Source organism: Perca fluviatilis, chromosome 13 (assembly GCF_010015445.1).
Source record: "Perca fluviatilis chromosome 13, GENO_Pfluv_1.0, whole genome shotgun sequence".
Lineage (NCBI taxonomy): Eukaryota > Metazoa > Chordata > Actinopteri > Perciformes > Percidae > Perca > Perca fluviatilis.
In genome coordinates this window covers 28,829,821-28,855,647 of record NC_053124.1, presented here as the reverse complement: position 1 = coordinate 28,855,647, position 25,827 = coordinate 28,829,821, and the positions used below count along the sequence as shown (strand labels likewise).

At 38.8% G+C, this 25,827-nt stretch overlaps 1 protein-coding gene and 2 pseudogenes across 1 annotated transcript; all 3 read right to left on the bottom strand.

The window, feature by feature from the left end:
* Positions 1-2,119: 2,119 nt before the first annotated feature.
* LOC120570924 (major histocompatibility complex class I-related gene protein-like) lies at positions 2,120-9,041 on the bottom strand. The gene is made up of 6 exons (XM_039819622.1): positions 8,744-9,041; positions 8,096-8,398; positions 7,480-7,579; positions 2,918-2,937; positions 2,276-2,329; positions 2,120-2,130 (listed from the first exon to the last, which is right to left on the bottom strand). Exons 1-6 carry the CDS (start codon positions 9,000-9,002, stop codon positions 2,120-2,122), a joined length of 747 nt encoding a protein of 248 aa, XP_039675556.1. The 5' UTR covers positions 9,003-9,041.
* A 6,461-nt stretch (positions 9,042-15,502) lies between these two features.
* Positions 15,503-22,442, bottom strand: LOC120571352 (annotated as a pseudogene).
* A 531-nt stretch (positions 22,443-22,973) lies between these two features.
* Positions 22,974-25,028, bottom strand: LOC120571357 (annotated as a pseudogene).
* Positions 25,029-25,827: the final 799 nt, after the last annotated feature.

Sequence of the window (25,827 nt, the reverse complement as noted above, 5' to 3'; positions counted from 1 at the left end):
TACACTACTATACTCTCTCACATATACTACTATACTATCTCACATACAATGCTATACTCTCACACACACACTACTATACTCTCTCACATACACAACTATACCCTCTCATACATACATGTAAAATGATTATAATAGTGTGTGTGTATGAGTATAGTGGTGTATATGCAAGATTATGATAGTGTGTGTAAGACAGAAGTATGAATTACCTCCTAATCGGCCTCTCATATGAAACACATGGCCCTCAGTTTCAGAAACTGTCACAGCAGGGAGCAACAGACCCCTCAGCTTCCTTTTTGGATTTGAAACATGGGAAGCTTATATCAAAATTAAAGCAAACCATGTTTAGCCATTTTGACTGAAAGGTGTTAAGTAACACTAACATCTTAGTGTGTTTTATTATATTAGGTTACAATTAGGATAAGAGGTTAATATCAAATGTATCCTTCATAGGGAAAGATGACAGAGAACATCTGATTGAGGATGATGGGAGTGAAGACAGCAGGGAGCTCTGAGCACAGTGTGGAAATGAGAGATGAGGAACTGGAAAGAAGGCAGAGCTGTGCAGACCAGTTTTTTGCCAGAGGATCCAGGACTATGGCCAGATAAATTAACAGATGATCAGAGAGACACCATAGTACGCAGGCTGGCAAGTAAAGGTCCAGAGAAAACCAACAAAATGTAGTAACCACAGTAAAGTAGGCTAGAGAATGTTGAGAAAGGACGTTTGAAATGTGTGTTATCAGGCTACTCTAAGCATTACAGTTAATAGTTATTACTCTATAAACATCTAGGCCTACATATTAATGTGTACAGAGGCCTGGTTATTTATTTTTTTTGGGAGGTGGGAGGGGGGTGAGTTGAGGAACATGGGGGCCCATCAGGACTGCCTATGCATAGGGCCCAGGGTCTGGTGCTACGCCCCTGGTTACTATTAATTAATGTGTGTAATAAGTGCTTTAGAAAGCTTTTAGGGATTACCTCTACCCTTGTGTAACAGTATGTCACAGCTGATTTTGTCTTTCCTGTATAGTTCAATCGTGTCTTCACATAAAGAGCCAGACCTTTTTATCAAAAAACTAAATCTGAACAAAAGGAATTAAACAGCAATGCAAACAAATCATGTTTTTAATAACCTCACTTATGTTTATATAAAGCTACCATCGTCGTATCTTAGTCACATATTTTCTTTACAGCTATAATTTGACTGACGTCTTAAATGGCTAAAACTACCCTAGAAGTTTGATTATCTTTTAGTTTAAGGCAGATTGTTTAACTAAAGGTGTTAATACTTCACGTCACAGCATCTACACTGTTGTGTTGTCCCAAGATGTCACAGTGTGCAGGGTGGTGTGTTAGTGTAATAGTGTGTTTTGTGTATATTCCTGCCAACTTTATTTTCTTAAGTGGTACTGTCTCAAAAGGGGAAACAGGATGTCGACAATTGATTTTACTACCTTATGTCATTTAAAATGCAGTGATTGTGTTAGATTAGCCTCGTCACTGTTGAATTGTTTTCAGCCCCAAAGAAAGCAGTAATGTTTCATATACATTTATTTTCGTTTAGATATGTTGATAATTGTGATCGCCGAATCACCTGTGTATGTGTAGTACATGCACATGAGCGTCTCTCTCTCTCAGTCCGTTTTGTAAACTGAGAGACAGGTATATTGACAGAGTATCTCGCTTCTAAATGTAATTCCAATGTTGATGCACTATGCCATGACTATGTTCTGGAGGAGTGATGAGGGACAGATGTGGTGTGTAGGGCTGGAGTCTGTATTGTATTGCGAAAGTTTGAAGCGCCGCTGCATGCCCGCGGCATTATGGAAAATGTAGTTTTCCTTTGGGATTTGTATAGAACGAATGTGATGTGTATTTGTACTGTTCGTGTGTATGTGTGGGTTTGTGTGTGTGTCTGTACACATGAGGTTTCTGGGTTTACCTGTGATCTATTACACATGAGGCAGGGCATGTTTACTTTACTTTGCATTTGTTTTACTTTATTATTGCATGTGTAGTGCCGGAGCAACATAAAACCTTTCAGACCTGACAAGGCCACCTCCTATTGAGGGTCAGGAGGAACCCTTACTATGTTAATTAGTATGTTGTGTGACCAACTCTAGTTCTCCCCTAACAGGAACAATTAACAGGAGGCAAATATTTTACAGAAATAGGTTTTGTTTTATTACAAAACGTTTTAAAAAGAATTCCAATTAAAATAGCAAGGGCAGATTAATAAAATAATAAATTCGATGGCAGATACATGTGGTCTTACTCTCTTCAAAGTAGGAAGGTCGGGTCAGCACGTGCACACCACTCTGGGAGACGACTGTGGAAGACAGAAAGAGGAGACAGAAGGCCCAGCACCGACAAGGACATGCACTACACACTTATTTCTACACAATTCACTACAAAATATCATGCAAGATTCACTACAAAATCTACAGTGTCGAGGCTACATACACACCCAACAGAGTGTCACCCAGTGCAGTCTCACCACGAGGAGGCAGTGTGTCGACACAGACCCAGCCTTGTACAGGATCAAGCTGTGAATATACATAAATTGAGGAGAGAAACCTATGTCAAAACTTCCATCAAAAATATATCTACAGACCACTTGTAAATGAAATCACAAAACATTAATCAACCAAGGCAAATAACCAAAAGAAACAAAATGGTAAAATAACCGTAGAAAACAGTGACTGGACTGGTCCCCCTTTGAGAAAACAAACACCACATTAGTGGCCAGTTACAAAGTGTCTAGCAAATCATTTATTATCACATTAATAAAAAGGAGTAAAATATAAAAAAACATTAATTGCTACCACATATGGCCAAAACAGCTGATAGGCTTTCCGTCCAAATTGCTCCAGTTAATCAACCTTAGGCTGTACTTTGTGATTGCTGCCCAAATTACCACAGCCAAACATTTCGTACCTGCACAACAGGAGAAGCCACACAGTGCACTCAATGAGAGGTATGGGACTAATGACTGAACCTGGTGAGCTTTTTATCACTTCCTGATTGGCAACAGGTCACATGGCCACATGGCACAAATCGGTTGGTTTCCGCAAGTATTATCCCTCACACATATATATCTAGAGAAGAGGGTTTGTGGAACTGATGCAGTCCCTGTCACATATTGTGTCATTACAGACTCACTCAGTAAAACAAAGATCCAAAGAGAGCTGTGGTGTCGGGGTGATTTTGTGGTGTGTCCTGAGTCCTGCTACATTATCCAATCATGTTTCTGGATTCACAGTTACATTTGTTCTCATCCTCTGTTTATTTAACATTTATGCACACTGCTGAAGATCTGCTATAAACAGATTTCAAATTGTACTCTGAGCACAATAACAATAAAGATCTGTTTATAATAAAAGTTGCTTCAGTTTTATAGTCTGGATCAGAGCAGCTCCTTTGAGTCTCTCACCTTTCTTCATTTTGGAAACGGCCAAATCCAATAGAAGCAATGAAAACAGCAGCAACAACAACCAGTGCAGCAGTGATCATGATGGTCATCTTACCAAAAAATCTGAATAGAGGAAAAAGATCTTTTTTTTTATGTTGATCCTATTGATGTAAGTATCAATACTAAAACAGAGTTAAATAGTAAGGTGAGGGGGAGTTTCCTCACACATTTAATAAAAAGGTGGAGTTGAATTACTTTTATTGTTGTAATGTTTAAGGTCTGATAAACTTCCGCAAATCAATTTATCAAATAAAAAAAAACATGACAAATCCCAATATTTCCAATGGGACGTTTAAAAGCCGACCTGACAGATCTTTAGTGAAATACTCATCCTACCATTTTATCTTCATGACAACCACATCTGTTTGATCACTGATATCTGTATTTTTACTGACATGTCTTATATACACATATGAATGATGGAAATGATGAACTGAGGTGAACGGGGAGGAGGGTCGCGATGATTCACGGTGAAAGCAACGAAGAGGAGAACATTTAAATATTGACAGCAAGAATGTGATAGGCTGATAGAGATTGGAGCTAAATCTGGTTGGTTTAAACTAAAAGACTACACGCTCCCAATCAGCTGATCAGGGGAAGCAGGAGGAGAGGGAGGTGAATGAGAAGGAGTAAGAAGCATTAGATAGTCTTCCTGACTCAACTCATGCTAATCTTCATGTGGCTAGTTTCCAATAACTTGACCTTGAACTGTTTCTATTTGAAGGAAAAAAAGGAAGGAACATTTATGAAAATGTGTCTTAAACTATGAACATGATGTGGCCAGTTTCCAATTAGGCTACTCTATAAAAAGATAGCAATCACAGGACACACCTCATGAAGGTATTCCTGAAAAAGCAATTACTTCCTCATTTCACACCTCACCTCACACAGCAAGATATGTTTACTAAGTTTCATATAATGAATGAAATACCTATTTGAAGTTACTTATGCATTTTTGAATTTGAAGGATGTTAATAAATGCACAAACATCCAACACATGTAAACTTAATGAATGAGAAACAGAACAAGGCTGTGTTATGAAGTTATCCAGCTCTACAGGAACTGACAAAGGTATTTTACCTGGAGATAAAACATAAGACAAGAGGAGCAAGATAAATAAATAAATTTTGTAGTAGAGCTGGAAAGCTCAGCTCATCTTCATTCCAAAAGTTGTTTCCTGGTTTAATTATACGTGAATGTTTCCCCTGCAGTATGAGGTGTGTTCCCCTGTGAAGGACTCCTTACAGGTGAACAAGGACTTCACTCTGACCAAAAGAGATTTTAGACATGTTCTGGTTCTGTGTAAACGGTTTCATCTGAGTCTCTGTTACCTGTTCCTGCCTGCTTCCACTAAAGCTCTTTGTATGGGCTTGTCTGCTGCTAAAGTCCAAAACACATTGTATCATGTAACACAACAAGTAGCTTGCTTCTTTTATGAGTTAATGAGTTACTGAGTTAACTGTCATCTAGTTGTTGCTCCTGTAATAAATAAGTCTACTGTCAGACTCTAAGAGCCTCTGTGCTGCTTCCTTTCCCCCTCCAGAGACCTGGGTTGGAACAAAGGTTTAGTGGACTGAAAGATCAGACAGTGAGTTCAGAAAACAGCTTCTGACTTCTGCCTTTAGTTTGACTAATAAAGGTATAAAATCTTATAAATCTGAGTCAGAAGATTTCCAAACGTGCTACTCTGACAACAGAAAAAAAAAAATGAAATTGATGCATTTAAATGTAAGAGTAATTTTATTTGACATTAATGATTCTAAAATAAAATACAAAATATGAGAATATCAAACACAGCTGACATGCTGAGTGTTGGCTGAGATTCTTAAAGACCAAAACCACAATTTAAAAGAAATATAATAGAATATTTACACAACATTTTTCTTTTAATTAAGTTAAATAATCAGGATGTTGCTGTCAAGTTGTCAAACACCAGAGAGGACATTTTATTTATCTCTACTTCATTGGGATGGTTCCATACATGTTACAGTAGTTCATCTATAAGACACAAACCATATGCATATCTAAATAGAGTACAAATAGAGTTATATAGTGAGTATATGAAGTGAATGTTTGAGTATTTGAACCTATAATACAGAAAGAATATTAATCACACACACAAACATATCCTTCACCATAAAGAGTTTTAATTCCACATAGCGATAAACTCAACATTTTGTCAACTCCTAATACATTTTGGTTTTCATGTTGCTTGTTGCTTCATGACTATTTCATGTTATAGTTATACTTAATATTTGAAAGCAAGTTTTTTAGGGGCTTTAATATAAAGGTTGTTTGTAGGAATCTTATCATTTCAGGTATTGTTTAACTGGAGATGTGAAGAGTTTACTGCTTTACCAGTGCAGGATGTGGTTGTAAATCAGGTCTCTGGATTCAGTTTCTCTGAGAGCTCAGAGCTTTGTGAGAAGAGCTGTAAGGAAAAAGCCACTGTTACTGAGCTGCCTTTAATAAACAGAGGATGATGCAGCCTGTCCAAAGGCTGGTCGTTCAGATGAACTCTGCAGATCCACCAAAAGGTGTTCAGGATTTCCAGCCTCTGAAACAGGTTTAGCATCTGATGTTTTATCCAGAACCAAGAGACATGCTCCCTCTGTCACAATCAATGAGCTGACTCAACAACTTGAATGTGACATTTGCAACCTTTGTGAAGCACTTTGGTGCACACTTGCTTTTAAAGTGCTATATGAATCAAAAACTTAACAAAAATTAAACACATTTGTGGATTCAGTGGTATATATATATATATACCACTGAATTTATAATCCATGCATGTAAATTCAATAATCTGTAATTGCTGTCACAGAAATATCTAATTATTACTTAAATCTTTTCATGAATGTTTTTCTGGTTTTGTATTCCTTTCAATGTAATTCCATTTTATTTATTACATGTTATTTAGTACCCCATCTACCCCATGTAATTCCAGGTCATGTCAAACAGTCATTGTTTTTGTTATCTCTGTTAGTGGAGATATCCCTGAGTGAGAAAATAGTTTACTAATTTATAATCTCCATGTCTTTACTTAACTCTGTTTTGCAGTAACACATCCTGGTAACAGCATGTCAGACCAGATACAATAGAATAAAAATAAGTTTTTTTAAGTTGGCTGAAACAAGAAGAGAAGACAAATCATTTCAGTTGTGTAGAATATTAGTTGTGTGTAGTCATTGAAGAACAGGTTCAAGGAAATGTCTCTGACACATAAAAGGTTAAACTTAAGCCTTTAACTATAGTATAAGCCTTTTATGACATAAGAGTGCATTGTGTACCAGACAGATAAGCAGAAAACAGGAAAGACCTTGTTGTGTGTGTTTGTGAAGATAATAGTTTCTGTCTAGAAACTAGAAGACACCCCCTGTGAGGAGAGACTAAAGACACAGGGAAAGCTTAGATCGAGGCTCATTTCGGAAGACAATTTGGTGGACCGAGCTCTGACTTAATGTCTGTTGCTAGGGAAACCTTGTCTCTGTTTGTGAACCGACAGCTGTGTTGTAACTCTTATGCTGGACTCAGTAAACTTTACTTAACTGAACTCTTCATCTCAGATTGATCCTTGTGTTCTGGTAAACGTAAGTCCAATGAAGGAAGGCGCAGGGAATTAATAAATTGGAGTCAGATTTGACAGGCCTTTTGGGGCTTCATTTTGGACAAATTCCCACAGTTGTCACAGTTGAAAATGCGCAGAACATAATTTGTCACCTTTTGCCATTGAATCTGATACTCTCCTACTCATTCTCCTACTTACATTAAATAAATATCTTTTACCCTTCACCTTATACATTTATATCATCATCATCATCATCATCATCATCATCATCATCATCATCATCATCATCATCATCATCATCATGCTACAGTCTTTCTGTTGGTTGCTTGTTGCAAGTAAATGAGAAAACCGTTTACTCCTTTGGTCTCTCACTTTTCTTCTTTTTGTAAACTGCAAATCCAAAAGTAGACTAGATAACTTCTCCATTCTCCTCTCTCACCTTTCTTCTTTTTGTAAAAATAAATCCAGTGGCAGCGCGAGGACGACAGCAAGAACAGCCACTGCAGCAGTGATGGGAATGGTCCTGTCTGAAGGATTCTCTGTTGAACAAATAACAACAATATGTCAACAACCAGATAGACAAAACAGGTTAGAACAGAAGTACATTCATCTGTGTAGTATACCTACTGTACACACATGACTTATGAATTCATTGCATGCATTGATTTAAAATCAAAAGCTAAAAATTACTTGCTTGTTCCATATTAAACTAGATGACAAAAGCTAAACCAGCAAAAAGACACTTTTGTTTAGAGCTCCACCAACAGAGGAAGCTGTCCTGTTAGCTGTTAACTGCTCTGTGAAATAGTAAAGTTTGTAATCAGTCTTAAGACAGCAGTCAACTGTACAAATGTGTCTCGCAATAAAGTCTGAGGGAGCTAGCCTGCTAACTGGCAGTTCAGGCTTTTTTGTGTGTATGTGGTAGTATGGCCACAGATATCAAACAGTAGGCTTACACACAGCATCAGAAAGGTGACAAATCAATACATCATGAACTTCAGGACAACTGAAGTAAACTAAACACATCTTTCTGTCACTTCCTATTCCAGTCTTACCTCTGTTGGTCCTGATCTCTGCTTTGTCCAGTTTGGTGACGATGTCGTCCTCCACACCAGAGAGATGAAACACACAGTCGTACCTCCTCCAGTCTTCAGCTGGGACTGATGAAAGGTCCAGGTCAACACTCATCTGGAAGGATCCATCGTGGTTGGGGAGGATCTCTCCGAGGTCCACGTCCTCATGAAGCTCCTCTCCATCTTTCCTCCAGAACATCATGGCTCTGTCAGGGTAGAAACCTGTAGCGTGGCAGCTGACTGGAGAGGAGGGAGACTTCTGGAGGAGAGACACTGAGGGAAGATCTGCAGAGAGAGAGAAAAAAAAAAGAGAGAAAAAAAAAGAAATCAACCCTATAAAAAGATTTCTATTTAGAACTACTAGTGGTCAAAACCTATATAGTGTACCTTTAAGTGAAATCCAGACTCAACAGATGTAAGTTTGGCTTACACCATGTAAACAACCTTTCTTTTAGGTAAATGCACTACATGTACAGACACATACAATCTCATGAGTTATAAAAAACATCGACAGGGCTACATAACAACATCAGTTACATAATCTCCGCATCATAGACAGATAGAGCAGTCTGAGCAGACTGTATGAACATTGTTGGGTTCATCAAACTACATCAGGAAATGTGATTCTACCTTTTCTCAGCAGAGAGCTCTTCCAATATTGCAAATACATCTTCAGCCATTCAGGATACATATGAGTGAGGTGATTCTCATAGAACTGTATTCTATATTTGTCAGCATCCCAACTCAGTTTGGTGATGACAGCCTGTGGTTTTGCAGCGGTCCATGTCGATGTCTTCAGGTCGAATACTATGAAGTCTTCTCCATTATAACCAAACTGATTAAAACCATTGACCTCTCCAGTCTCATCGTCCCACTCACAACCAGTCATCTGCTGGATAATGTGGACACCTGAGAGACAGAGACTGTACCTTTTACCAATGCAGTATATAATTACAATATAACATATACCACTCATAAATACTGTACCTCCAGTTTGGTTGAAGCGTTGCTTTAAGTTATCCATCCAGATTTTGAATCTGTTAGGCAGAATATCAAAACATTGTCCACTGTACCACCCCAACTGCTGAGGATTGTTTTATATATATATTTTTCATCCAGTCCTGTTTTGGTTCTAGTATCTTTTTGTTGCTGTCACAGTAACAAAACTGAAGTCCATTTGATAAAGACGTAGCGACCGAGCTGGTTCAGCTGTTTTGTCTTCTGTGTTTTTGGAGGAAGGAGGGAGTGTCTCTGTTCTGATGAGAGATGGGCCGATGATACAGAAGTTGAGAAACTTGTTTCACTCCTGTGAGTTATTTACTCTGTGCTATATTATGCTTTATAATTCCAATTTCTCATCCTAATTATTTTCTCCCTTTCCCTTCCCCGTCTGCATACAATGTTATTTTGTTGATGTATTTTTATCTGGTTTGTTTCTTGTGCTGCTGTAACATCTTATTTCCCCTCTCTGAGGATCAATAAACAGTTATTTCTTCTGATCTTACATTCAGAGTGATTAGTAGATCTGTAACATGTGCTTACCTCTACTGGTGACCAGCAGGAATTACAACAACATCAGCAGAACATTTTCTATCTGTGGCCTGTATCAGAAAGATTAGAGCAGATATTATATCCCTAATGTCAGGGGAAAGGGAATATATCATCTTGTAAATATGATGTTTACACAATGTGTTTATATTCTATCTGAAAGTGAAAATCTTTATACTGCCCCTTCAGAATGGTTTAGAAAAAATAAATAATTTGAGCACAGGCTGATGAATAAACTTCCACAAATCAATTTATCAAATAAATAAACATGACAAATCCCAATATTTCCAATGTGAAATTTAAAAGCCGACCTGACAGATCTTTAGTGAAATACTCATCCTACCATTTTATCTTCATGACAACCACATCTGTTTGATCACTGATATCAGTATTTTTAAACGACAAGTATCCATACTGACATATCTTATATACACATATGAATGATGGAAATGATGAACTGAGGTTAACGGGGAGGAGGGTGGCGATCCACGGTGAAAGCAACGAAGAGGAGAACATTTAAATATTGACAGCAAGAATGTGATAGGCTGATAGAGATTGTAGCTAAATCTGGTTGGTTTAAACTAAAAGACTACACGCTCCCATGAATGAAATATCTATTTGAAGTCACTTATGCATTTTTGAATTTGAAGGATGTTAATAAACGCACAGACATCCAACACATGTAAACTTAATGAATGAGTCACTCAGAGAAACAGAACAAGGCTGTGTTATGAAGTTATCCAGCTCTACAGGAACTGACAAAGGGTTTAAAGTTACCTGTTCCTGCCTGCTTCCACTAAAGCTCTTTGTTTGGGCTTGTCTGCTGCTAAAATCCAAAACACATTGGATCAAGTAACACAACATGTAGCTTGCTTTTTTTCATGAGTTCACTTTCATTTAGTTCTTGCTCCTGTAATAAATAAGTCTACTGTCAGACTCCTAACAGCCTCTGTGCTGCTTCCTTCCCCCCTCACTTCCTCCATCACCATCTGGTACGCTGCTACCACTGCCAAGGACAAGGGCAGACTGCAGCGTGTCATTCGGTCAGCTGAGAAGGCGATAGGCTGCAATCTCCCGCCGCTCCAGGACCTAACGCCAACAGGACTCTGAAGCGTGCTGCAAAGATTGTGTCTGACCCCTGCCACCCCGGACACAAACTGTTTGAGCCACTCCCCCTCTGGCAGGAGGCTGAGGTCCATCAGGACCAAAACCTCACATCACAAGAACATTTTTTTTTGCGCTCCGCCAGTAGCCTTACCAACAAGGCACGGAACCCACCCTGACTCTCTCCACACCCCACCTCTGGCTCTACATGCCACTGTACTTACTCTACTGTACCGTTCCTTTTTATTACTCTTTAACATATTTCATTATTTTATTTTACATTCTATTTTTATCTTTATTAATACATACTGTGTGTGTGTATACTAATATTGTTTATATTCTTTTTATCCTTCTTATATTAAGATAATGTGTGACATGCACCAACAACACCATGACAGATTCCTTCTATGTGTAAAAGACATACCTGGCAATAAAGCCCTTTCTGATTCTGATTCTCCAGAGACCTGGGTTGGAACAAAGGTTTAGTGGACTGAAAGATCAGACAGTGAGTCCAGAAAACAGCTTCTGACTTCTGCCTTTAGTTTGACTAAAAAAGTTTAAAATCTTACACATCTGAGTCAGAAGTTTTCACACTTACTTACTCTGACAAAAGAAAAAAATACTGAAATTAATGCATTTTAAATATAAGAGTAATTTTATTTGACAATAATTATTCTAAAATAAAATACAAAAATATGAGAATATCAAACACATCTGACATGCTATGTGTTGGTTGAGATTCTTAAAGACCAAAACCACACTTTAAAAAGAAATATATAATCAGAATATTTACACAACAATTTTTCTTTTAATTAAGTTAAATAATCAGGATTTTGCTGTCAAGTTATCAAACAACAGAGAGGACATTTTATTTACCCCTACTTCATTGGGATGGTTCCATACATGTTACAGTAGTTTATCTATAAGACCCAAACCATATGCATATCTAGATAAACAGAGTTATAGAGTTATATAGTGAGTATATGAACTGAATGTTTGAGTATATAAACCTATAATACACAAAGGCTATTAATCACAAAACAAACATATACTTCATTATAAACATGTTCAGTCCCACATGTTGACAAACTCAACATTTTGTCAACTGCTAATACATTTTGTTTTCATGTTGCTTTTTGCATCATGACTATTTCATGTTATAGTTATACTCAAGATTTCTAAATCAAGTTTTTAGGAGCTTTAATATAAAGGTTTGTTGTAGAAGCTTATCATTTCAGTTATTGTTTAACTGGAGATGTGAAGAGTTTACTGCTTTACCAGTGCAGGATGTGTTTGTAAATCAGGTCTCTGGATTCAGTTCCTCAGAGAGATCAGAGCTGTTGTCAGGAGCTGTAAGGAAAAATACACTGTTACTGAGCTGCCTTTAATAAACAGAGGATGATGCAGCCTTCCATTTTATTTATTACATGTTATTTAGTACTCCCATCTACAGTAATTCCAGGTCATGTCAAACAGTCATTGTTTTTGGTCTTTCTGTAAGCAGAGAAATCCCAGAGTGAGAAAATAATTTACTAATTTATAATCTCCATGTCTTTACTCAAGTCTGTTTTGCAGTAACACATCCTGGTAACAGCATGTCAGACCAGATACAATAGAATAAAAACAAGTTCTACTCACATTGTGGAGGGAGTTTGGCTGAAACAAGAAGAGAAGACAAATCATTTCAGTTGTCACAGTTGGAAATTAAAGCTACAGTACGTAGTTTCTGTTGCCCCCATGAGGAATTCTAAGTAATGACAACAACACTGTCGGGCGAGTCCACATGATACAAGCCCTCCGTGATCGCGCATGCACCCCCACCCCTCCTTCACGCAGGTTGCTAGTAGCCAAGGAGGACATGGAGGATTAAAAAACATGATGGACTCTTCAGAAGAGATCATTATCTTCACTTGAGTTTCTGCCGGTGGAAGTCACCGGACGACACAATCTTCTGAACATATCCATACTGAGACATCCAGAGAGAGTTGTGTGGAGCTGATAGTCTTAATTAGCTTTGTAGCAACTCATTTGGGAATGGCTTGAATGTAACGGATGTTCATTAATATCAAAAAGTTACGCACTAAAGCTATAAGATGAATGATAATGAACATTTGTCACCTTTTTCCACTGAATCTGATCCCCTCAATTAATCATTCTCCTGCTAACGTTAAATAAGTATATTTTACCCTTCTACTCTTCACCTATTACATTTATTTTCATCATCATCATCATGCTACAGTCTCTGTTGGTTGCTTTACAATAGTTTGTTTTAACTTTTTAACTTAAAGTAAAAAAAGAGAAAATCTTTTAGTTCTTTAGTATCTCACCTTTCTTCTTTTTGTAAAAAATGTATCCAGTGGCAGCGGCGAGGACGACGACAGCAAGAACAGACACTCCAGCAGCGATGGGAATGGTCCTGTCAGAAGGATTCTCTGTTGAACAAAAAACACCAATGTTTACAACCATATAGACAAAAAAGTATTGAACAGATCAATCTATTTATTAACACCTGTACACACATTACTTATGAATCAATTACATGGTGGTTTGTCCTGTAACAGGTGGAGTGCATTGGTTTAAAAACTAAAACTAAAAAATGACTGACTTATTCCATAATAAACCAAAAGACAAAAGCTAATCCAACAAAAACACACTTTTGATTAGGGCCTCACTTTTGATTAGAGCCTCACTTTGGTGAGCGACATATATTTGTACCTGTTGGCCGAACCATCATCATAGTGCTGACTCGCGCGGAACAGAGTAAAAAATGGAGGAAGTTGTTAGCTGTTAACTGCTCTGTGAAATGGTAGAGTTTGCATCAGTCTTAAGACAGCAGTCAACTGTACAAATGTGTCTCTGAAATAAAGGCTGACGGTGCTTGTAACTGACTCTAAGGAAGGTGTATTAATAAGGTAACCACGCAGAGCTTTATTTTATTAGTTTCCTCCTTTCATATTATGAGTCCTTTATTTTGGTGCCTCCTAGCGGAATGGTAATCTTGCATCTAAAAGTGGGGGACCAGTTTGGGGAGCACGCCGCGGAGTAAGGAGGAAGCTCGGAAAAAGTAGCTCTGAAATCGTAAACGCTCTAGAAAGGGGATAATTAAGCAGCTAGCTGGAGCAGGAACAAGGTATTGTGTGTTTGATTTGTTAAATGTTCGTGTGCAGTAATATCGAGTTTAATCTACTCCATAGTGGTGGCGAACTGAAGCTTTCTGAACCAGTGAAAAAAGGTTCAATACTCGAGCTTCAGAACTCCATGAGGACATCTGGTGGTGGAAGTTAAGGATAGCATTGTGTCACAAACTGTTTCACAGATATTAGCCATGAATGTCTTTGAGTCGAAGATGAATACATTTTGAGTATGAATTCATGGATAAATAAATAATGACATAACTAACTAAGCCTATTTGGGACCTTGCATGAATAAAAATGTCATTGCCTTCTCCACACAAAAAACAAAGTTAGGATTATGGTTGTGAACATGTCTTGTGTTTGTAAACAAATACATAAATTTGGGAGGGAAGTGAATGAAGAACACATTGCACACACCTTTCTGTGATTATATTGAGTACGTAGCCTAGAGCAACATTGTCTCCTCAGCCAAATAGGTGAGATAGGCAGGGCAGGAGGGCGTACGCTATATGAGCAATCTAACAGTCTGACATGTAGTCTACTGCCAGTGTGGTGTTTATAGAAATTGTTTGAGTCAATTGTTTGGGGCAGTGCTTTGACAGTGGCAAGGACATACTTTGGGACAGTGATGGTGCTTATGGACAGTAACAGTGCTCGTGGACAGGCCAGGGGGATATTATTGTGCTTGGTGACAAAGGTTTGTGGGAATAGACATCAAGTCATCATGTCATTTTTATTCAGAAACAGAATTTTTTCCAATGTTCCAGGGCTGAGCCTATTTCTTTTCTTACCAGCAATCAACTGTCTACTCGCTATAAACTTTCTATGAACTCTCTGCCGCTATAATAATCTCTATAATAATCTCTCTATATTCACTAACTCTCCTGACTCTCCTACTGCAACAAACCACAAATCCGGCCTGTGTCGCACTATTTTTAAAGCTTTGAATTCAACTTTGAAGCAGTCATGTGGGTGTGTGTGAAACGAAGCTTCGGACGTCACTGGTCACGTGATTATCTCCAAACGAATCAAGCTTCAAGCTTCATTCCAAATTGGTTAATTTCTTCGATACATGCCTCGAAGCAGGAGGTTCATGGTTCAATAACATCACTACTACTCCACTGTGAAGTGTTTAAATGCATTGTTATCTCTTTGTTATACGAAGTCATGCTAGCATTAGCTTTTCGACATTGTGAATACTGACAGAGGTAACATCACGGAAATGTTTTATGAATGGTCATAGGTACGGTTAATGTGGCCTTCGGTAATGTTAATGTTTGTAAGAGCTAATTTTATGTTATTTATCTGTCCTGTAGCTCTTACGGTGTTTCATGAAGATAAGGTGTAAGGAAAGAGAAGGTAGCCTATTTTTGTGTTCAGAGCAAGGCTGACGGCTGACAGCTGAAATAAAGGCTTCTGGAAACATCAGTGCGCTTCACCAATGTCTGGCTGGAGGTTTGCTACAGTGCTAGCCCGCTAACTGGCAGTTTAGGCTTTTTGTGTGTATGTGGTAGTATGGCCACAGATATCAAACAGTAGTCTTACACACAGCATCAGTAAGGTGACAAATCAATAAATCATGAACTTCAGGACAACTGAAGTAACCTAAACACATCTTTCAGTCACTTCCTATTCCATTCTCACCTCTGTTGGTCCTGATCTCTGCTTTGTCCAGTTTGGTGACGATGTCGTCCTCCACACCAGAGAGATGAAACACACAGTCGTACCTCCTCCAGTCTTCAGCTGGGACTGATGAAAGGTCCAGGTCCACACTCATCTGGAAGGATCCATCGTGGTGGGGGGGAGTCTCTCGGAGGATCTCTCGGCGTCCTCATGAAGCTCCTCTCCATCTTTCCTCCAGAACATCATGGCTCTGTCAGGGTAGAAACCTGTGGGCGTGGCAGCTGACTGGAGAGGAGGGAGACTTCTGGAGGAGAGACACTGAGGGAAGATCTGCAGAGAGAGAGAGAGAGAGAGAGAGAGAGAGAAAAAGAGAGAGAGAGAGAGAGAGAGAGAGAGAGAGAGAGAGAGAGAGAGAGAGAGAGAGAGAGAGAGAGAGAGAGAGAGAGAGAAATCAACTTATATAAAAAGATTACTATATAGAAATACTAGTGGTCAAAACCTATACAATGTTTAAGTGAAATCCAGACTCAACAGATGTAAGTTAGGCTTACACCATGTAAACAACCTTTCTTTTAGGTAAATGCACTACATGTACAGGCCCATACAATCTCATGAGTTATAAAACCACCTGACAGGGCTACATAACAACTCATCAGTTACATAATCTCCACATCATAGACAGAGAAGGAAACTATAGTCAGAGAAGAAGGATCTGACATTGATTTACAATTTAAAGCAACAACTATGTTACTTTTCCATAAAACATCAATATTTCTATTTTAAAACAGACACTCACTGACTGCACACTGGCACAATGGCAGTTCAGTCTGAGCAGACAGTGTGAACATTGTTGGGTTCATCAAACTACATCAGGAAATGTGATTCTACCTTTTCTCAGCAGAGAGCTCTTCCCATAGTCCAAAAACATCTTCAGCCATTCAGGAAAAATCTCAGTGAGGCGAATCTCAGTATATTTTATTCTAGATTTGTCAGCATCCCATCTTTGTTTGGTGAGGAAAGCCTGTGTTTTTGCAGCAATCCATGTCTCTGTCTTCAGGTCGAATGCTATGAAGTCTTCTCCATTATAACCATACTGCAAAAAACCATTGACCTCTCCAGTCTCATCGTCCCACTCACAGCCAATCATCTGCTGGATAATGTGGACACCTGAGAGACAGAGACTGTACCTTTTAACAATGCAGTATATAATTACAATATAACATGTAACACTCATAAATACTGTACCTCCAGTTTGGTTGAAGCGTTGCTTAAAGTGATCCATCCAGGGTTTGAATCTGTTAGGCAGAATATCAAAACATTCACTATGCCACCCCAACTGCTGAGGATTGTCTTTAAATACATTTTTCATCCAGTCCTGTTTTGTTTCTACTATCTTATTGTTGCTGTCACAGTAAGTGCACTGAAGTCCATCAATCACTGCAGCAGCCACAAGCTCCGACAAGTTTGGGACTCCAGAAGACGCCGTTACGAAATACTTGAGTGAGTGTTTCACTGCAGGACAAACAAGGTTTATACATTCAGTATAAATATAAAAACGTCATCATCATCACACTCATCATGAATATGAGGTATTCAGTATGATTCAGTTAAAACTAATAGTCTCATCATGTTGAAGCTAAAGTGAAACTAAACTACAGGTGTGTCCCGGGCTCCACAGGAACAAAGTGGAAAGTGAAGATTCATATATAACCTTTATTTTAAAATCTGAGATATCATTGAGGTCTCCCTCATCTTCAATGATGTCTAGATACAAGAAACAAACGCGAGCAATTGCACACTGAGGTAAAATGATTTGAAATAAGAAAATAATTCAAATGTGATCTTACCTGGAGATGAGACGTGACAGAAGAGAAGCAACAACAGGAACTTTTTCATCTTGTTTTGATAAAAACGTAAACGACCGAGCTGGTTCAGCTGTTTTGTCTTCTGTGTTTTTTGGAGGAAGGAGGGAGTGTCTCTGTTCTGATGAGAGATGGGCGGTTGATACAGAAGTTGAGAAACCAGTTTTTTACACTGTGCTATATTGTGCTTTATTATTGCAATTTCTCATCCTAATTATTTTCTCCCTTTCCCTTCCCCGTCTGCATACAATGGGATGTATTCTAATCTGGTTTGTTTCTTGTGCTGCTGTAACATCTTATTTGTTAGTTATTTCTTCTTCTCTTACATTCACAGTGATTAGTAGAGCTGTAACCTGTGCTGACCTCTACTGGTGACCAGCAGGAATTACAACAACATCAGCAGAACATTTTCTATCTGTGGCCTGTATCAGAAAGATTAGAGCAGATATTATATCCCTAATGTCAGGGGAAAGGGAATATATAATCTTGTAAATATGATGCTTACAGAATGTGTTTATATTCTATCTGAAAATCTTCTGTACTGCCCCTTCAGAATGGTTTAGAAGAAAAAAAACGTCTTTTGAGCACAGGCTGATGAATGAACTTCTGCGAATCAATTTATCAAATAAAAAACAACGAAAAACCCCAATATTTATTTATATATATGTGACATTTGAAAGCCGACCTGACAGATCTTTAGTGAAATACTCATCCTACCATTTTATCTTCATGACAACCACATCTGTTTGATCACTGATATCTGTATTTTTAAGTATCCATACTGACATGTCTTATATACATTACATGTCATTTTAGCTGACACTAAGGATAATTTATGAAAATGTGTCTTAAACTACGAACATGATGTGGCCAGATTCAAATTAGGCTACTCTATAAAAATATAGCAATCACAGGACACACCTCATGAAGGTTTTCCTGAAAAAGCACTTACTTTCTCATCTCACACCTCACCTCACACAGCAAGATATGTTTACTAATTTTCATATAATGAATGAAATACCTATTTGAAGTCACTTATTACTTATTACTTATATTGAAGGATGTAAATAAACACATAAACATCCAACACATGTTAACTTAATGAATGAGAAACAGAACAAGGCTGTGTTATGAAGTTATCCCTACAGAAACCAACAAAGGCATTTTACCTGGAGATAAAACATAAGACAAGAGGAGCAAGATAAATAAATACATCTTGTTTTAAAAGTAGAGCTGGAAAGCTCAGGTCATCTTCATTCCAAAATGAGTTTCCTGGTTTAATTAGACGTGAATGTTTCCCCTGCAGTATGAGGTGTGTTCCCCTGTGAATGACTCCTTACAGGTGAACAAGGACTTTACTCTGACCAAAAAAGAGAGATTTTAGACATGTTCTGGTGTTCTGTGTAAACGGTTTCATCTGAGTCTCTGTTACCTGTTCCTGCCTGCTTCCACTAAAGCTCTTTGTTTGGGCTTGTCTGCTGCTAAAGTCCAAAACACATGTATGAGTTCACTTTCATTTAGTTGTTGCTCCTGTAATAAATAAGTCTAGTGTCAGACTCTAAGAGCCTCTGTGCTGCTTCCTTTCCCTCCTCAGAGACCTGGGTTGGAACAAAGGTTTAGTGGACTGAAAGATCAGACAGTGAGTCCAGAAAACAGTTTCTGACTTCTGCCTTTAGTTTGACTAATAAAGTTTAAAATCTTATAAATCTGAGTCAAAAGTTTTCACACTTACTTACTCTGACAACAGAAAAAAACTGAAATTGATGCATTTTTAATGTAAGAGTCATGTTACTTGACATTAATGATTCTAAAATTAAAATAAATAATATGAGAATATCAAACACATCTGACATGCTGAGTGTTGGCTGAGATTCATAAAGACCAAAACCACACTTATAAAAGAAATATATAATCAGAATATTTACATATTTACTATTTACTATTTACATAGAATATTTTTCTTTTAATTAAGCTCAATAATCAGGATGTTTCTGTCAAATTGTCAAACACCAGAGAGGACATTTTATTTACCCCTACTTCATTGGGATGGTTCCATACATGTTACAGTAGTTTATCTATAAGACCCAAACCATATGCATATCTAAATAGAGTACAAATAGAGTTATAGAGTTATATAGTGAGTATATGAACTGAATGTTTGACTATATCAACCTATAATACAGAAAGGATATTAATCACACACACAAACATATCCTTTACCATAAAGATTTTCAATTCAACATAGCGACAAACTCAATTTTTTTTTTTACATTTTTGTTTTCATGTTGCTTCATTACTCTTTCATGTTATAGTTATACTCAAGATTTGAAAGCAAGATTTTTAGGGGCTTTAATAGCCAGGACAGACAGCTGTTGATGGGCTCCCTGCGTGAGTTGTCCACCACTGCAGGGGGCATTCCTCCATGCTGATGCTGGGCTCTGCTTTGTAGCGGTTCAGAGCCCTGCTTGGTTCCACCGTGTCATCATCATCTGAGTCTGTGTCTCAAGAAGAGTAGGAGGCTTCTCTTTTCAGTGGCTCTTCTGCAGGCTCTGGGGTAGTCGCGACTGGCGATTTAGCAGCAGTACCTCACGGCTGGTCCACACCTCTTCTCTGTCTCCTCTTTGAAGATACTCCAAGTCCTTGGGCGCGTGGGTCCAGTGCTGAAGCTATGTTGAGCCATCCATCGCGTTGAGGTCGGCTTGTTGCCCGTTCGACAGGTCCTTTTTAAAGTGAGTCTTGAATTTTCCTATGTAGGCTGGGTCCTCCTCCGAAACTTCTATTGTGCGGTACAGGTGGCAGAGAGCAGGCAACACCACAGAGCAAGAAACATAAGTCTCACCTCCAAGGAGCTCAGTCACATATCTGCAGTGGATGATAAGAGATGCACACAGTACATTTATTATATCAGTGTCATAGTAGTAGCCTAGTCTACTTCAACAATTTGCAAAATAAAGTACATTTCTTCACAATAAATAAATAGTTTTGTCTGTGTACGCTTTTACCTGCATGGTTCAAGGATGGTTTCCAGCCTGTGAAGTTTGTCCCACTCAGATGTAGTCAACATAGTCAGCTTGTGCTTCTGTCGGCTCAGTGTAGCTTTGATAGCCTCCTGGTTCTTCAGGACACCGAGAGATCATGGCGTGGACGAGTTCCATCTTGTGGGAACGTCCTGAATCAGACTTTCTGTCAGTTGTCCAAGATGATTGTGCTGCTGGTGGAGCTCCTCTGTATTGGCAGGGCTATGTTTCAAATGTCCCACTATCTTACGGCACTTTGCCAATGCGGCCACGAAACCCACCGTCTGCGAGGCAAACAGGGATGCTTCTCTGTATCATTTGACCAACACAAGGCTTGTGCTCATATAGAAGCTTTCGCTGCAGCAATCGTGTTTGGGCGCTGTCTGTGCGCGGTGGTGATTTGGTTTTTTTCAGTGTCGTACAGCTGCTGGATTTTTAACATAATGGTGTTTGGCGAGTGGTGGGTTATAAGTTATGTCTGAAGAGGCTATTTGCAAAACCTCTGCTAACCCCTGTCTTCTATCAACGGAAACTGGTCTGCAGGACATTGCGATCCATTAACAAGGGAATTGCTCAGTCGGTCACATGCAGATTTGCTAAGTTTGCGTTTCAGTGTTTGCTCCAGTGTGGTTTGAAGATGACGTTGACTGCTAGAGTTGGTATCACGGGACGTGCTAGGTCGTACCTCCGGATTAACCATAACTCCTGGATGCTTTGCATTGAGGTCTACTTGTCAGGTGGTCAACTAGAGTTGACAAACTCCAGTGATATGCAAATTCCTTGCTGCCAACGATCAACACTTCCATCAGGCCGTTTTTTACGAGTTAATATTCCAATAAATGATCCAGGCAGCACATTCTCACCTCCTTCATTTTACAGTCGAATGGTGGCTAAAATGGCTCCGGGTCAATGGTCAATATGGAATGGATTAATCTGTGTTATTTTTTTATTTTGACAGCCCTACTCCTAATACATTTTACTTTATTTTTTAAATTTTTTTTCATGTTGCTTGTTGCTTTTTGCATCATGACTCTTTCATGATATAGTAGGGGCTTTAATATACAGTTTGTTGTAGGAAGCTTATCATTTCAGGTGTTGTTTAACTGGAGATGTGAAGAGTTTACTGCTTTACCAGTGCAGGATGTGATTGTAAATCAGGTCTCTGGATTCAGTTTCTCAAAGAGCTCAGAGCTGTTGTCAGGAGCTGTAAGGAAAAAGCCACTGTTACTGAGCTGCCTTTAATAACCAGAGGATGATGCAGCCTGTCCAGAGGCTGGTCGTTCAGATGAACTCTGCAGATCCACCAAAAGGTGTTCAGTATTTCCAGCCTCTGAAACAGGTTTAGCATCTGATGTTTTATCCAGAACCAAGAGACATGCTCCATCTGTCACAATCAATGAGCTGACTCAACAACTTGAATGTGACATTTGCAACCAGCAGCCTCCAACCCCAAGAGCTTTTATATCTGCTTCTATGCATATGTTTTGTCTTTGTGAAGCACTTTGGTGCAAACCTGTTTGCTTTAAGGTGCTATATGAATGAAATAAACTTAAACTTCCCCTTTCAGTTTTTAATTTCGTTTTATTGGTCATTTATATATATATATATATATATATATATATATATAGGAAAGGTTAGTGAAGTTATTTTTATCTTCCACTGAATCCACAATCCATGCAAGAAAATTCAATCTGCTATTGCTGTCACACAAATATCTAATTATTTCTAGTACATGTTATTTAGTACTTCCATCTACAGTAATTCCAGCTCATGTCAAACTGTCGTTGTTTTTGGTCTCTTTGTAAGCAGAGAAATTGCTGAGTGAGAATATTTTTTACTAATTTATGATCTCCATGTCTTTACTCAAGTCTGTTTTGCAGTAACCCATCCTGGTAACAGCATGTCAGACCAGATACAATAGAATAAAAACAAGTTCTACTCACATTGTGGAGGGAGATTGGCAGAAACAAGAAGAGAAGACAAATCATTTCAGTTGTCACAGTTGGAAATTAAAGCTATAGTGTGTAGTTTCTATCGCTCCTCCATGAGGAATTCTAAGAAATGACAACAACACTGTCAGCGCATCCACATGATACAAGCCTTCCGTGGTCCGCCCATCCCTCCTCCAGCGCAGTTGCTAGTAGCCAAGGAGGACAAGGAGGATTAAAAACATGATGGACTCTTCAGAAGAGGTCATTATCTTCACTCGAGTTTCTGCGTGGGAAAGTCAACGGACGACACAATTTTCTGAACAAAGTCATACTGAGAAATCCAGAGAGAGTGTTGTGGAGCTGATAGTCTTAATTAGCTTTGTAGCAACTCATTTGGCAATGGCTTGACTGTAACAGACGTTCATTAATTTAAAAAATTTACGCACTAAAGCTATAACATAATGAACATTTGTCACCTTTTCCCACTGAATCTGATTCCCTCTATTAATCATTCTCCTACTAATGTTAAATAACTATATTTTACCCTTTTACTCTTCTATTACATTTATCATCATCATCATGCTACAGTATCTGTTGGTTGCTTTACAATAGTTTGTTTTAACTTTTTTAACTTAAAGTAAAAATGAGAAAATCTTTTAGTTCTTTAGTATCTCACCTCTCTTCTTTTTGTAAAAAATGAATCCAGTGGCAGCGGGCGGGGACGACGACAGCAAGAACAGCCACTCCAGCAGCGATGGGAAAGATCATATCAGAAGGCTTCTCTGTTGAACAAAACCAACAATGTCTACAACCATATAGACAAAGAAGTATTGAACAGATCTATCTATTTATTAACACCTGTACACACATTACTTATGAACCAATTACATGTTGGTTTGTCCTGCAACAGGTGGAGCAATTACTGACATATTCCATAATAAACCAAAAGACAAAAGCTAATCCAACAAAAACAGTCTTTTATTTAGAGCCTCACTTTGGTGAGCGACATATATTTGTACCTGTTGGCCGAACCATCATGATAGTGCTGACTCTCGCAGGAACAGAGTAAAAAATGGAGGAAGCTGTTGGTTAGCTGTTAACTACTCTGTGAAATGGTATAGTTTGCATCAGACTTAAGACAGCAGTCAACTGTACAAATGTGTCTCTGAAATAAAGGCTGACAGAGCTAGCCTGCTAACTGGCAGTTCAGGCTTTTTGTGTGTATGTGGTAGTATGGCCACAGATATCAAACAGTAGGCTTACACACAGCATCAGAAAGGTGACAAATCAATAAATCATGAACTTCAGGACAACTGAAGTAACCTAAACACATCTTTCAGTCACTTCCTATTCCAGTCTTACCTCTGTTGGTCCTGATCTCTCTGTTGGTCCTGATCTCTGCTTTTTCCAGTTTGGTGACGATGTGGTCCTCCACACCAGAGAGATGAAACACACAGTCGTACCTCCTCCAGTCTTCAGCTGGGACTGATGAAAGGTCCAGGTCAACACTCATCTGGAAGGATCCATCGTGGTTGGGGAGGATCTCTCCGAGGTCCACGTCCTCATGAAGCTCCTCTCCATCTTTCCTCCAGAACATCATGGCTCTGTCAGAAACCTGTAGCGTGGCAGCTGACTGGAGAGGAGGGAGACTTCTGGAGGAGAGACACTGAGGGAAGATCTGCAGAGAGAGAGAGAAAGAGAGAGAGAGAAAGAGAGGGAGACAGAGAGAGAGAGAGAGGTCAAACGTGAAAGGAAAGATAACGGAAAAAGAAAAATGAAGAAAAATACAATAGGAAATTGTTAACAGAAGGTGTGAAAATTCTTCCAAGTAAAATAAAGAAGTAAATAAACATCAAACAACAAGACTAAGAGTTTAAAGCCATGCTAGCAGCTCTGAGGTTGATCTGATGTACAGCGACGCTTTGAGCAAATTTTAGCAGCATGTTGATGTTTGGCAGGTTATAATCTATTTGGTCATAAATCAGTTTGCTGGATAAACAGAAGGATTTGACCTGATGATGGCGTTAGCTGAAAAGTCAGAGGTTCAAAGATTTTACAAATGATTCTCTGGGGACCATGAATATATGTACAGTATTTTACAGCCATCCAGTCAGTCTGTAACAAGCTGAAGGACAAACAGACCAACTGACAGACCACCTGTCAATGCAGTTAAACTTACTCACCGTATGCTAACTGTGCACTGGCTATCATTGGCTATTGATAGAAAGTAATGTCAGAGCACTCTAACTTGTCAGTCTCTACTGATTGAGGAGGGCTAGATCAAATCTTACCACCACAGAAAACAGCCAAAAAGAAGGTGATGTCAGACTGATTGGAGTGATAATAAAATGGCAGTTCAGTCTGAGCAGACTGTATGAACATTGTTGTGTTCATGAAACTACATCAGGAAATGTGATTCTACCTTTTCTCAGCAGAGAGCTCTTCCCATAGTCCAAATACATCTTCAGCCATTCAGGATAAATCTCAGTGAGGAAAATCTCAATGCGTTTCATTCTAGAGTTTTCAGTATCCCATCTTTGTTTGGTAATGACAGCCTGTGGTTTCGGAGCGATCCATGTCAATGTCTTCAGGTCCAATGCTATGAAGTCTTCTCCATCATAACCACACTGATTAAAACCATTGACCTCCCCAGTCTCATCGTCCCACTCACAGCCACTCATACATTAGCTCTAAACCCAAAAGTACAGCTGAGGCTGAGAGAATGTCATTAGTTTTGCAGGTATTTGGTCATAAATCAAATAGCTGGATAAACAGAAGGATTTGACCTGATGATGGCGTTAGCTGAAAAGTCAGAGGTTCAAAGTTTTTACAATTGATTCTCTGGGGACCATGAATATATGTACAGTATTTTACAGCCATCCAGTCAGCCTGTAACAAGCTGAAGGACAAACAGACCAACTGACAGACCACCTGTCAATGCAGTTAAACTTACTCACCGTATGCTAACTGTGCACTGGCTATCATTGGCTATTGATAGAAAGTAATGTCAGAGCACTCTATTGGCGTTTTTTACCTGCTCAACTCGCCTTGATTCTACTCGCCTTTTTGGTTTTCCATTATGAAAAAAGTCCCTGGTACCTGCTGACCATACCAAAAGGTCACGTGAAAACCTGCAGACTACTGATTGGTCGGAGAGAATCCGCTACTGCGCATCATTGCTAGCGGCAAGGGGGTAAGCTTCTCCTCAGAACGTGTAGCTCCTGTGGCCCCATTTTGATGCTAACAAGCCATCACCTCCCATTAGCATTCCATTGACTGCCATTCATTTTGGTGCCACTTTGACAGCGAATAACTTTACATCTGAAGCGTTTAAAGACTCTATTTGTCCATTGTTTATTTCTAAAGAAACACAACAATGTATAAAAGGCTCCATTACCTTGTACCTCACATTATGGCTTCGGAGCAGACGTTTTTGTAAAAATAGGCCTGTTAACTACTCTGTGAAATGGTATAGTTTGCATCAGACTTAAGACA